Here is a 12,467-nt window from a genome sequence, read left to right on the forward strand (position 1 = left end):
AGTTTGTATCTACTGTAGAATCATCACATAACTAAGAATTACCTTAAAACTAATAAATAAAATAATACTATCTATGTAACATTAGTGTATATATATATATATATATATATATATATAATTATTTATTTATATAGAAACAAAAACTGAAATACTGCATTACAATGATTTAAATTAATTGGTGACTATTATATCTAACTCCAAAAACTCCGTTAAAATATGATTATTTACATCACAAGATTATAAACTAGTTATTACCTGGAGTGTACTTTGACATTGTTTTTGAAATATTTGCTGTTATTCTCTTCAGCTTAGCCTCTCTTTCATCAAAAAGTCTCTAAAAATCAACAAATGCCACCAATTTAAAAACAAAAAATGTCTTATAGTATTAACAATTCTTAAGAAATTAGACACAAATCAATACGCACTGAAAATATATACCTTTTAGAAGTATTCAAAGGACTACTTTCCCTATATATCATGAGTGAGTGTTTTTTTATTTGTAAGTCATATATTTTTTACAAGGAACCATGAATAACTTGTGCACATGTATGATTTAATATTCTGACATATCTCACTGACACATGTATTTTCTAATATTTCAAACAAGACTGATTTACAAGCTCAAAACATTCATAAACAGACTGTAGTGCTAAATTCCAATCAACATCATGTTTTTAATTTTCATATTTCTTAAGAACCTGTTCCATATATTAAGAAATTAAGTGACTGCCTACCAAGTATAGTTCTCGCCAAGTTTCTTCATCATCTGGATTCCTTCCTCTAAAATCTCGTTTGCAGTGCACTTCCCATAGCTCATCTGTGTTTTCAACCAAATACTATGAAAAAAAAAATATGCTTAACCCATGGAAAATATTTAAATTATTAAAGTTAATCACCATTTCAGGAAAAGATTCATACTCTAGCTACCAATGTCCATAATTTCAGGGATACTTTCCTAGCACCAATTCAATTTCTTTTTTTACCATTTAAAAATCAAATCATATAACTATTAATGTCAATATAAAATTCTTTCTGTCTTTACTGACCAGAAGCACCACTTAGTGGCAGCAAATATTTATTAAAAGTGTGGAAAATGTTATCCTTCTATTAACCAGTTAATTTGTCTTCTACCTAGTTTGGACACTATCATTCTAGTATTCACATGCATTATGTTTACCAAGTACCAACACTGACCTTTTTAACCCTATATATTTGGTTGGGTCAAAGCGCGCACACACATCACAACCTTTTTTATAGTTACATTCAAAATTTAACTATACAACTTTATTATCAAGGCATGTCAATAAACATGGAATCAAAATGAATTTTATAATTCAAATTTTGAGAGAAGTTTTAGTTTCTTAGTTTCAAAAGAAAATATTTGAATAAATTCTCAATTTTCACTTCTCTGTATCACTTGATGCTTCTTTTCTTCAATATTGCTCATTTTAGATTTTCTTTCTACCCCTATACGATCTTTTCAGTTTGGCAAAAATAACACAAGTATAGTATAGGCATTGCTAAGCCATAATGTAAACTTGAGAGTCTCCAATCTTCTTACTCTATTGAAATATAAACATGAAAAATCAAACCCACATGTCACACCCTCTTATCAAATCCTATTTTTCAAAAAATGTCAATGATTCTCTTTAATTATCTTTAACTTAATAATTTTTCTATAAGGCTAGCTCATTCTAATAACAGTTTGAGTTATTCAGTCTTAGTTTTATTGTTTGCTATCATCAAGATCCCATCAACCAGCTAATGGAATTTCTTTTACCCATTTACAGCTTTCTTAAAAAGCCAGTTAAATTACAGTAGTTTTAGAACATTTATTTTTGTGTGTGTATGATAATATTTTGTGTTCTAAATTGCATATAGCTTGAAGATTTAACCTTATAAGTGGTACACAATGAACAGATCAGGATAACTATGCTTAAAATGAAATAAGAGAAACTGTTTCCAATAGTGGCTACCAACAATAAGTGGTTAGACATTTGGAACAGCAGGCTAGAACACCCACTAATTGCTAATTTCAACTTTAATCCACATATGAGGGTTGCAAATGTAGAGCTTCCACCTGACATATGAAGCATCCTCACTACTGTACAGTTTCTACTTTTGTAGATGTCCCTATCACCAAGAAATAATTATATGTTCCCACTCTATAGTTTATGGGTTCATTTTATATGTAAAACCTGTGTGTATGATGCTATAGATAAACACCACTTCAGAGATTGTTTGTTTGAATGTTTGAACAGATTTCTCACTTTATAATAATAGAAGATAAAAATTGCATACATTTAGAAATTTCCAATATTTAAGCAGATTTGTTTTTCAAGAACTAAGACAAACTAAAAATACCTACTGTAATTTTTTATAAATGAATTCTGAAATAACCACATTTAACTGCCTGTTGCATATCATTTATCAGTGGAAGACTTTTAAAGGTTCTATATGAGTGCAACATAGCTTTGTTACATCTTAAATATCTAAAATGTTTGAGAACTGAATTCTATAATATGTAAGCTTTATATATACAGGATTATAGCCTCCTAATGCGCAAGATATCTAAAATATAAATACTTCAGAACTGAATTCTGTAACTCTTTCCACTTAGGTTTGGTCAATGTGACTGACCTTGTAACCACAAAGTAACCATTAGAATTTGCATAGTACAACTTTTAATAGATTTTGAGTAACTTCACAAAATGTAGCTAGTTTTCAGTAAACATTACAAAACTTTTGTACAAAAAAAATTAATGTTTTAACCCTATCACGATGGGCATCCTTTACTGCGCATGTCACAAGGTTTTAGTGACTTTCATTCAAAATTTTATTAATCTACTTTTTGTTTATGTTATACCAATTAGTATAGCATAAAATCTTAGCTAATAATCGATATTTTAATAATATTTAAGTTTTAAGTTCTTAATTTTACAAGGCAATATTTAAAAAAATACCGAATATCCCCTAGTGTCACACATTTTCTCTTCTCAATTTTATCCACCACCCCTCCAATAAGTACGAAATTCAACGTAAATTACTCACTATAAAATTGACATTGCTCAGACAAACCATAATTTTATAGCCTTCAATTTTGTTTGGTTACAGAGCCATCAAATGGAAAATCAGATCCCTCTTACAACACCCACCTGTCACATCTTCTCTTTCAGGATTTGTTAATAGTTCTCTTGTATTTAATACTATATTATCTATAACCAATAGAAAGCCAAGGTTTACATCTATCAAATGACATGTTATATAACATTGTTTTCTGAATTGAGAATAGTCAGTTTCACTGTTAGTACAAGCTTCGTTCCCACAGGAAAGATAATGATTAGCTTGGCTAATATTGTAATGGTTCTTATCCAATAGTTAGAAAACCAGAAAAATTGTGATAGTTAGGGGAAATTGCCTACTTTTTAATTATTTAATGCATAACTACCATTAGTATAAAAAAGTAGGGTTAAATGTGATCGACAATAAGAAAAAAGAAGATTTGGGTCAGTACTTTATTTTTCATGTCTATTCTTTATTTATTATTATAAAAGTAGCTAAAATGTGAAAATATGGATCTATTTAGGTTAGTTAAGGTTAGATTAAGTAAACTACATAATAATATAATAAAAATGTTTCACAAGGCATGCACGTGAGCAACTCGTGGGTAATGTAGTTCAATAGTGTAACATTACCTCAACATTTCCCAAGTGACTTACAACTTCTAAAGGCATGAATAGTAGTTAGACATGGTTCAAAGGGCAATAAAACAATAAAATTTAATTATAAATAGACGTATAGTTACGAGTTTAAAGCTTCTTAAGATAAACGAATGTAGTTTCATGTTACAATTGAAAAAAGTCATTTAGATTTATTTCAATATTTTTTTGGTGGTTATGTGATCGTCAAACTGACCAATGTTGTGTAGAGTTAGGGTAGAGAAAATAACAAATATAAAAGTTTTACTGAAAACAAACATTTGAAAAATATTTAGAAGGTTTTAGAGATTACCCCAATCAAATCCGAGATTTTTGAGATGATGAAAAGTGTTTTTCAATCTTAACATAAAAATCTCTTTGCACACAACTATTCAAAACAAATACTCAATATATTCACGGAATTTTTATTCATTTAAAATACTTCACAAAAAAATATGATTTTTAGTATGTGAAACACTTATAATATTTACTGAAAGACTGCCAAATTTTGTTAAGATATACATATTATATTAAAAGTTAGAAGTATCAAATCTACGAAAAGTTCATATGAGTACAAAGAGGTCATGTAGTTGGTCAAATCTACCGAGCCCATTTTGAGAGAGTTAATTAAGTATTTTTACTAAAAATTTGTCCATGAATATTTGGAGTCAGAATATTGAATGCTCCAGTTTCAAATTGATTATAATGTTAAGATTAATAATACTTTTCTTCACGTGAAAATTTTAAAATTTCATTTCCATAACCTCTAAAACCTTCTAATAGATATATCAAACATTTTTATCATTAAAACTTTATATTTCATCTGTTATTTTCTCTACCCTAATTTTATATAGACTCGGTCGATTTGACCAACCAGGTAATCACCATAAAAGAATACAAAATAAATCTAAGTTACCCTTTTTTTCTTCCTAGAATGACTGTGATTGTAAAGACAACTAAACTGTTTATCCTAACTAGCTTTAAAGCTAGTACCAGTTTACAACTGTTTATACTTAATTTTATTGTTTTATTGCCCATCAAACTGTGTCTGAAGAATAATTCTGCCACACAAGTTGTAAATCACTCAATGAATTCATAACTTACAGCGAGCATACCTTGTGAAGACTTTTTTATTATTGTTATTCATTATCATATCTAATCTAACATACTATGTTTCTAATTTTTACATTTTAGTTACTTTTATAACAATAAATAAAAAATATACACAAAAAACAAGAAACATAGTACTTACCTTTGATATCTTGCATTTGCTGTTGGTTGCTAATGCAATTTAAGTCTTTTTTTTTCTTTTATAATTATGATACTAGTACACTAAATAATTTTTAATTACTGAAATAATGCACCTACAAACACAGAAAATAAGATGCACTAATCAAAAAATGTCCTATAACTTAACTGGCTTTCTAACCAAAACAAAAGGGTCTTAAATTAATTTCTTTAGCTGTTCGATCTGAACACCACGAGATAAACTTTCAAACTGAAGATGAAATTGACAGTACTCTGTACTGAAAACAGCATAACATTATATATATCATTTGATAGATTAAAACTTTGCCTTTCTATCAGTTACAAATTATATAGCATAAAACAGAAAGAATTATTAGCAATTTTGAAAGAGAATGTGACAAGTGGGTCTGATTTTCTAGTTTATGATGCCATAAACAAATATGATTATAGGCTATGAAAATTAGACTTCGTAATTTATCTTAAATTTTGTACTTCACATAGGATTAATAAATAAGTTAGAGAAGGAAGCAGATCTAGAGAACAAACGTCACAATATTCATACTAGGGGAAATTGAGTATTTTTTAAAAATATTTCCTTATAATATTAAGAACTTCAAACTTATATTAAAATTTGATTTATTAACTATGTTTGGATGCCAAGTTTATTCATATACATTGATAATAATGTAGTTTAATTAAATTTGGAATGTAATTCTGTAGAAGGTGGTGACATGCATTTTGACCTAATCATAGCAAGAGGGATAATGTGTAAGCTTTATACATACGGGGTTATAGTCTTCTAACGTGTATAATTGTGTTGGACTGCACCGTTCTAAAACTGGTTTCAGTAGCTCATAAGGTACCCCACCTGTTACTGCAAGACCTGGAATTAACAAAGCGGCACATATAAATTTGTATCTAAGTAGTACCAAATTCTAAATTACATTATTACTGTAAATCTTATATATATAAAATTGAACACTCTGAATCTAATAATTTCCAGTTATCTAACTCAAGATGCTCTGACAGCCAAGGGCAATATTTTTTTTATTACATCTGTAAGCTACAATTGGAAGCTATAATAGCAACAACAAAAAATAAGCATATAGGAAAGAATGAAAGATGGTCTTATCTATAAAATTGTTACTACAAAATAATGTGGTTTGTTACAATATACTGAAATTCATAGCTGAATACTAATTTAACTTGTTACTTAAATTTGTTTCACTCTCATACATGTACCTTGAACATCAAGTATGCAAATGTAAGTTTCAAGCTGTATAAAAGAATCTTTTGCTAATTACATACTAGCTACTTGTCATAACATAAAAACCAAAAATAAGTATGTGTAATGCAAACATTTTACTCAAACAAACATGCAAATACAAACTGATGCACAAATATTAGTTTTTTCTTTTATACATGTAGACATAGCTAACCTTCTTTTTACCAAAAACGTACAAATAGATTTTCTATGTATTTTAAACTGTTTCTTTTATGATTATGTAAAGGGTGGGGGCATAGCCAGCCCTGTAAACAAAAAATACCAACCTTTTTTCTATGCAAAGAATTTAAGTGATTTACCTTTATCTAAATTAAAGTATTCAAAACTTAAAGAGGGCAAAAACAAAAAGGATCTTATTTTTACCTTAGAGTTATCAGCTGCTGAGTTATAAATAACTTATTAAATATAAGGGTGGTTATTAGAACCTCACCTCTATCCTACATCTCTACTAGTCTATTACACCACATTTTCTGTCAGAGACTTGCTACCAGCCCAATAAAAAAACAAATAAGATATAGCAATATTATTACTATCTATTTATATTACTTTTAACAATACATGGGTCCTAGGAATGACCATAAACTGCAACTGACTGGAGGTTCTGGTAGCAATGTGATGGGATTACTTCTAGAGTAAGGTGAGAACAGGGCACCTTAAAATCCTAGCCCCACTGCCTTGTGGCAATTCTTTGATTGGAGTAAGGCTAAGGGATATCACTATGTTACAAATGTGCTCTTAGTGAGGCTATATGCAGTCAGCAGCAGCTCTAACCAGTAGCTTTCTAGCAGAAGCTACAACAATCAAGATACTGAACATCTGGATTCATTCTGACCTTTGAATTCTGTCTCAATGATCTAAATGAGAGGATGGTAAGTCTAGGGCAGCCTCCACTCTTCCATACTCTTGCTATGTGTATGTGTTGAAGGTCTTGGTGTGATGGTCATAGAATTCTGTAAGGGGCATAAGGATCCTGAAAAGCTACAAAATCATTCAAGCAGGAAGATCTAGAAAAGGTGGGCCAAAAACCAAGTCCCAACCCTATTTATCTCGGCCAAAATGAAATAAAGCAATTTTGCATGTTGAAATGTTCAGACTCTGAACCCTGGTAATCAATTCAGACTTGAAGTTATTGAAAATAGCTCTAATAAACTATGAATTTGTTAGACATCAAATGATACTGCTGTATTATCAGAAACTTGGCTCTCAGATCTCTCTTTATGTACCATATTCAAACAGGATGTTGGAGACCATGATCTTCCACAGATCTCTTCTCCTTGAGGCACAAAGAATTATCAATGTCGATACATTCATCCATTTACATAGACTGTTGATAAAAGTAAACCTCTGCCTTTCACAGTCTCTTCTTCCTTTCATCTTTTCAGTTACGACCAGACTTTCAATTTCTTCTTTCCTCATAATATGTCCGAGAAACTCCAACTGTCTCTTTCTGTTACAACCTACTCTTGACAAAATATTTTCATTTGAGATGTAACTTGTCGAAGATACTTCAAGATGTGCCTAATAACCACAACTCAATTGCTTCAAATCTCTTTTCCATACCTGAAGATATTGTACAACATTCTGATGCATACATGAGAATTGGTATAATATAACAATCCAAAACTCTGAACTTCATCCCCACAGAAATTTTACTATTTCTCAGTATATTTTTTATTTTCAGAAATGTATCTTTTGCATTTTCCATTTTATTTCATGATTACATTTACCACCTGATGTTATCCAACTTCACAGGTAATTAAATTTACTGACATGCCTTATCTGTTCCTTATCTATGTTGACAATGCATACAGGAATGATCTTCTTGTAATTATCATGCAGTCTGTTTTCAAACAGTTAATACTTAAACCCTTCTTCTCACTTTTACAGCTCTCAGATACAGGTTCTACTCAAGAGAATGACTATACCATCTTTTTGGCATGGGAAACCAGCAGGAGAAAAGAGAGAGCATGAAGTTGGGTTTGGTATTAGAAACAGCTTACTACTCTTCTGTTAGAGCACCATTACTTAGCTATCCAACTAATAATACCAAGAGTGCACAAACAAAATGGTTTCTTTATGTTGTTTAGAAGTTGGTGCAACTGGAAGTGAAGGAGGAGTTATGTAACATATACAAAGAGACAGACACTGAATCTTATTATATATATATCTACTCAATAAGCCACAAAACTTGAAACAACCCCCCCCCAAAAAAAAACTTTTGTATACTTAGTGCTTCAGTCTTACTATTTATCTCTAAGTCTTATAATAAGTTGTAAAATAAGCCATGTATTCAAACCAGTGTCTTACCAATGCATTTTTGGTAACTACTAACTGTCTTGGTTATCTATGCTTTTCATACATAAATACTACATTGGCCCCATGTACTAAAAACAACATCTATAATACTCCTGTAACATCAATCTTGACTAATCTATACTCTTAAATTTTAATATAAACCACAAATACTGTAAAACAAATGTAGATCTGAGTCTACTATACTGGATCCATGTAGAATGAATAAAATGTCTAACATTCTTACAAAGTAATTATTTCAGAAAAAAATATGTTGTTCAATCATTCACAAATAAAGTGATGTAATTCTTACCTTCTACATTGTCAATAAGCACCCTGACACATGCTTCATACAAGGTAGGAACTTCTGAAATAAAAAATATAGAATGTAAGATACACTTTACACACACATCAAAAAATAATTTTATATGAAACAAATTTTATATGCTTTACTGAACTTTAACAGTTGACTGGCAGGCCAGGACAAGTGAAAGTTTGATTCAGTTTTAAATCAGACAAGTGAAAAAAAATTAGTTCCATACAAGATAATTGTGATTATCTCGAATTATTTTTGCAGACATGTAATTTTGAGATTGCAGCAGATGCTTTTATTTATAAATGATGTGTATAATGCTTGAAAAGCTGTTTGCTTTTGTAACCTACATGGAGAAATGTCTTTAAAGACAGTAGTAGAAGTGTTGTTTACAAAATTTTTGAATTATTATGACATTATAATAAAAAAATGTGATGAAATATAAGATACATAAAAAGCTGACATGAGAAATAACAGCTTCTTGCCCTATAGGACAAGATATGTAAAACATTAGCACCATGCCTTGACATGTAGCTTAACTCTCTCAATACAGGGTCAGTCAATATGGGACCATTTTTACTTGTATATAGTTTTAATACAATAACATTTAATTCAAAATTTAGCAGACTTTTAGTACATATTACAAGTATTTTGTGCAAAAAAAAATCATTTTTTTTTTAATGAAGTACTTTTACTAAAGATTTGTCCATAAATATATCGAGTATTTGTTTTGAATAGTCTGTATGCAAAATGATTTTCATGTTAAGATTAAAAATACTTTTCTTCCTCTCAAAAATCTCAAATTTTATTTGTGTAATCTCTAAAACCTCCTAAATATATTTCAAATGTTTGTTTTCAGTAAAACTTTATATTTTACCAGTTATTTTCTCAACCCTAACTCTATACAAGGTTTGTCAATTTGACTGATCTCGTAACCACCAAAAAAAAAATTGAATCTAAATTACCCTTTTTTTCTTTCTAGAATGAATTCAAATTGTAACATCAAAACTACATTAATATTTATCCTTAGTAGCTTTAAACTCGTAACAGTATACAACTATTCATAATTAAATTTCATTGCCCATTGAACCATGTCTAACTACTATTCATGCCTTTAAAAGTTGTAAATCATTTGAGAAATGTGGAGGTCACATTACGCTATTGAATTATGTTACCCATGAGCTGCTCATGTGCGTGTCTAGTGAAACATTTTTATTATATTATTATTTATTTTACCTATTCTAACCTTAACTAACCTGAAGTTAGTTTTATAATAATAAATGAACAAACATGAATCTTCTTTTTTCTTGCTGTTGATTATTGAAGACACTTAACCCAACTGTTTTTATAATAATAGTAGTAATGCACTAAATTTTTATTTAATTAAATAATGCACCAAAGAACATAGACTAACAACATGTAAAAAGTAGACAATTTTCTCTAACTATCACAATTAATCGGGCTTTATAACTATGCAACAATTCTCCATTCATAAAACAATGTTATACATCATTTGAAAGATGAAAAACCTTGGTTTTCTCTTGGTTATAGACAATATAGAACTATAAACAAGTCCCGAAAGAGAGGTGGGTGTAGCAAGAGGCTATAAAAATTATGGTTTGTCTGAGCAATGATGATTTTACAGCAAGTATATTTAATTTCATACTTATTGGGGGGGGGGGGATATAATATAGAAGAGAAGATGTATAGAGAAAATGTGGAAATTCAGGATTTTTTAAATATTTTCACATAAAATTAAGAACTTAAACCTTATATACTAATAAATACAGTTTATTATCTGATATTTTATGTTATACTAATTGGAATAACATAAACAAAAAATAGATTAATAAAATTGTAAATGTAAGTCACTAAAATCCTGTGACATGTGCAGTAAAGGATGCCCATTGCAATAGGATTAATGTGATTCAGAAATTCTTCAAACAAGTATTTATTAAAGATTTCTTTTGTGATACCTTAGACCCAATGTGCAGCATATATTACCTTGCATGAGAAGACAAAAATGGTGGTTATGTATAACAGATAAAACAGCTTGATTCATTAAAAGAAATAAAAGATAATTAATGAAGTATTCCTAAAGAGCATATTACTTAAAATACTGTTGGTGGTGACTGACTTATTACTTTCAATGTTTGTTTCTAAATCAACATTGAAGCAGCAAAACATAGCACCAGGAGTTTAGATGTTCAAATGTAAAACTACATTAATGTTACCAACTGAGGTAGTTTCTTGTATATGGTACTCATAATATGGAATAAAATCAAAAGAAATAGCCTGATGTATGTATTTTACATTTCACTTTATCTTTTCTTATCACAAACTTGTTTTATTGCCTACTACTACAGACACTGAATATTCTTATACAAAGAAAAAACAACTCACCAGACAAGTACACAGTCTTTCTGCCTGAGTAAACAGCAGTTCGGTCTTTCTTTGATGAAGTAAACAAAATAGCTTCTTCATGGGTTAGTGTTGCTGTAAAACAAATGAAAGAAAATTAAAACATGCAACTCCTGCAAGAATAAAATAAGATAACCAGCAACTTTAATGGGTAATGTACAATACCTATCAAACAAACAAAAAACACTCAGATTAATTACTACAATAAACACACTGAAATATGATCTTGATCAGAAGTTAAGATCATAAAAAAATGCAGTAAATTAAAACTTCCACTTCAAACACAAAAATGAGCTGATCATCAAATCACCAAAACATTTGTATATTTTTCTTTCAAAATAAGATTCAAGGTACAATTCTACACAGCGTGGTCACAAGTAAATATACACCACCTTTTCAGAAAAAATGAAATTTTTCAGTCATATTCACCATGAATTGATATATTTACAATTTAATTAATATCTAGTAGATCTTCCTTTCGTTTTGTGGAGTTTGTTGATCCATTTGGGCATCGTGAGAATATTCTCGTCAATTTTAGATTGTGGGATTTTCGCCCACTCTTGCTTCAAAACTTGGAGTAGATCGCTTTTTGAAGTGGGTTTTTTTGGTTGTTTCTTGACTTGCCGGTCGAGTATGGCCCAGAGGTTTTCGATGGGGTTCATGTCAGGAGATTGGCCCGGCAAGGGCAACTTCTGGATACCATTTTCTTCCTGCCACTTTTGGGTGTTTCTAGTAGTGTGACATGGTCCTCCATCTTCCTGAAACAACGTTGTGTTCTTGTCCACGAAACCCGAGGAATAAAGTAGCAAGAGTCCTTCCTCCAACATTTCGCAAAATTTATGTGGCCAACGCACTCCACTAAGCTCGATTTCCCACCAACCCAAACAGCTCCCCAAACCATCACGCTGAAACCGCCGTGCTTCACAGTTGTTTCAAATCTGTTGAGCCAAAACTCTTGGTGAGGTATTCTCCAGACCCATATCCTTCCACTGTCCGAAAATTGAGCGAATCTTGATTCGTCTGAGAACAATATGGTCTTCCAAAAGTCCAGAGGATTGGTCATCATATCACTTGCCCACTTCTTTCGTCTGACTATGTTGGCAGGTCTTAATAAGGGCTTCCATGTAGCTGCTCTGCAACGATAACCCAATCTGTGGAGAATCCGTTGAAAAGATTTCGAGCTCATCCCACCAGCTTTGGCCACTTCTGC

General features: G+C 30.4%; 1 protein-coding gene across 1 annotated transcript in view; it reads right to left on the reverse strand.

The window, feature by feature from the left end:
- The window catches only part of LOC106459970 (transcription elongation factor B polypeptide 3-like), a 77,046-nt gene that overhangs the window by 12,556 nt on the left and 52,023 nt on the right, over positions 1–12,467 (reverse strand). Inside the window, 5 exon segments of the mRNA XM_013919648.2 lie at positions 256–334; positions 735–836; positions 5,732–5,829; positions 8,837–8,890; positions 11,240–11,332. Of these exon segments, the coding sequence (XP_013775102.2) occupies positions 256–334; positions 735–836; positions 5,732–5,829; positions 8,837–8,890; positions 11,240–11,332 (426 nt within the window).

The sequence above is a fragment of the Limulus polyphemus genome, unplaced genomic scaffold (genome assembly GCF_000517525.1).
Source record: "Limulus polyphemus unplaced genomic scaffold, Limulus_polyphemus-2.1.2 Scaffold31, whole genome shotgun sequence".
Lineage (NCBI taxonomy): Eukaryota > Metazoa > Arthropoda > Merostomata > Xiphosura > Limulidae > Limulus > Limulus polyphemus.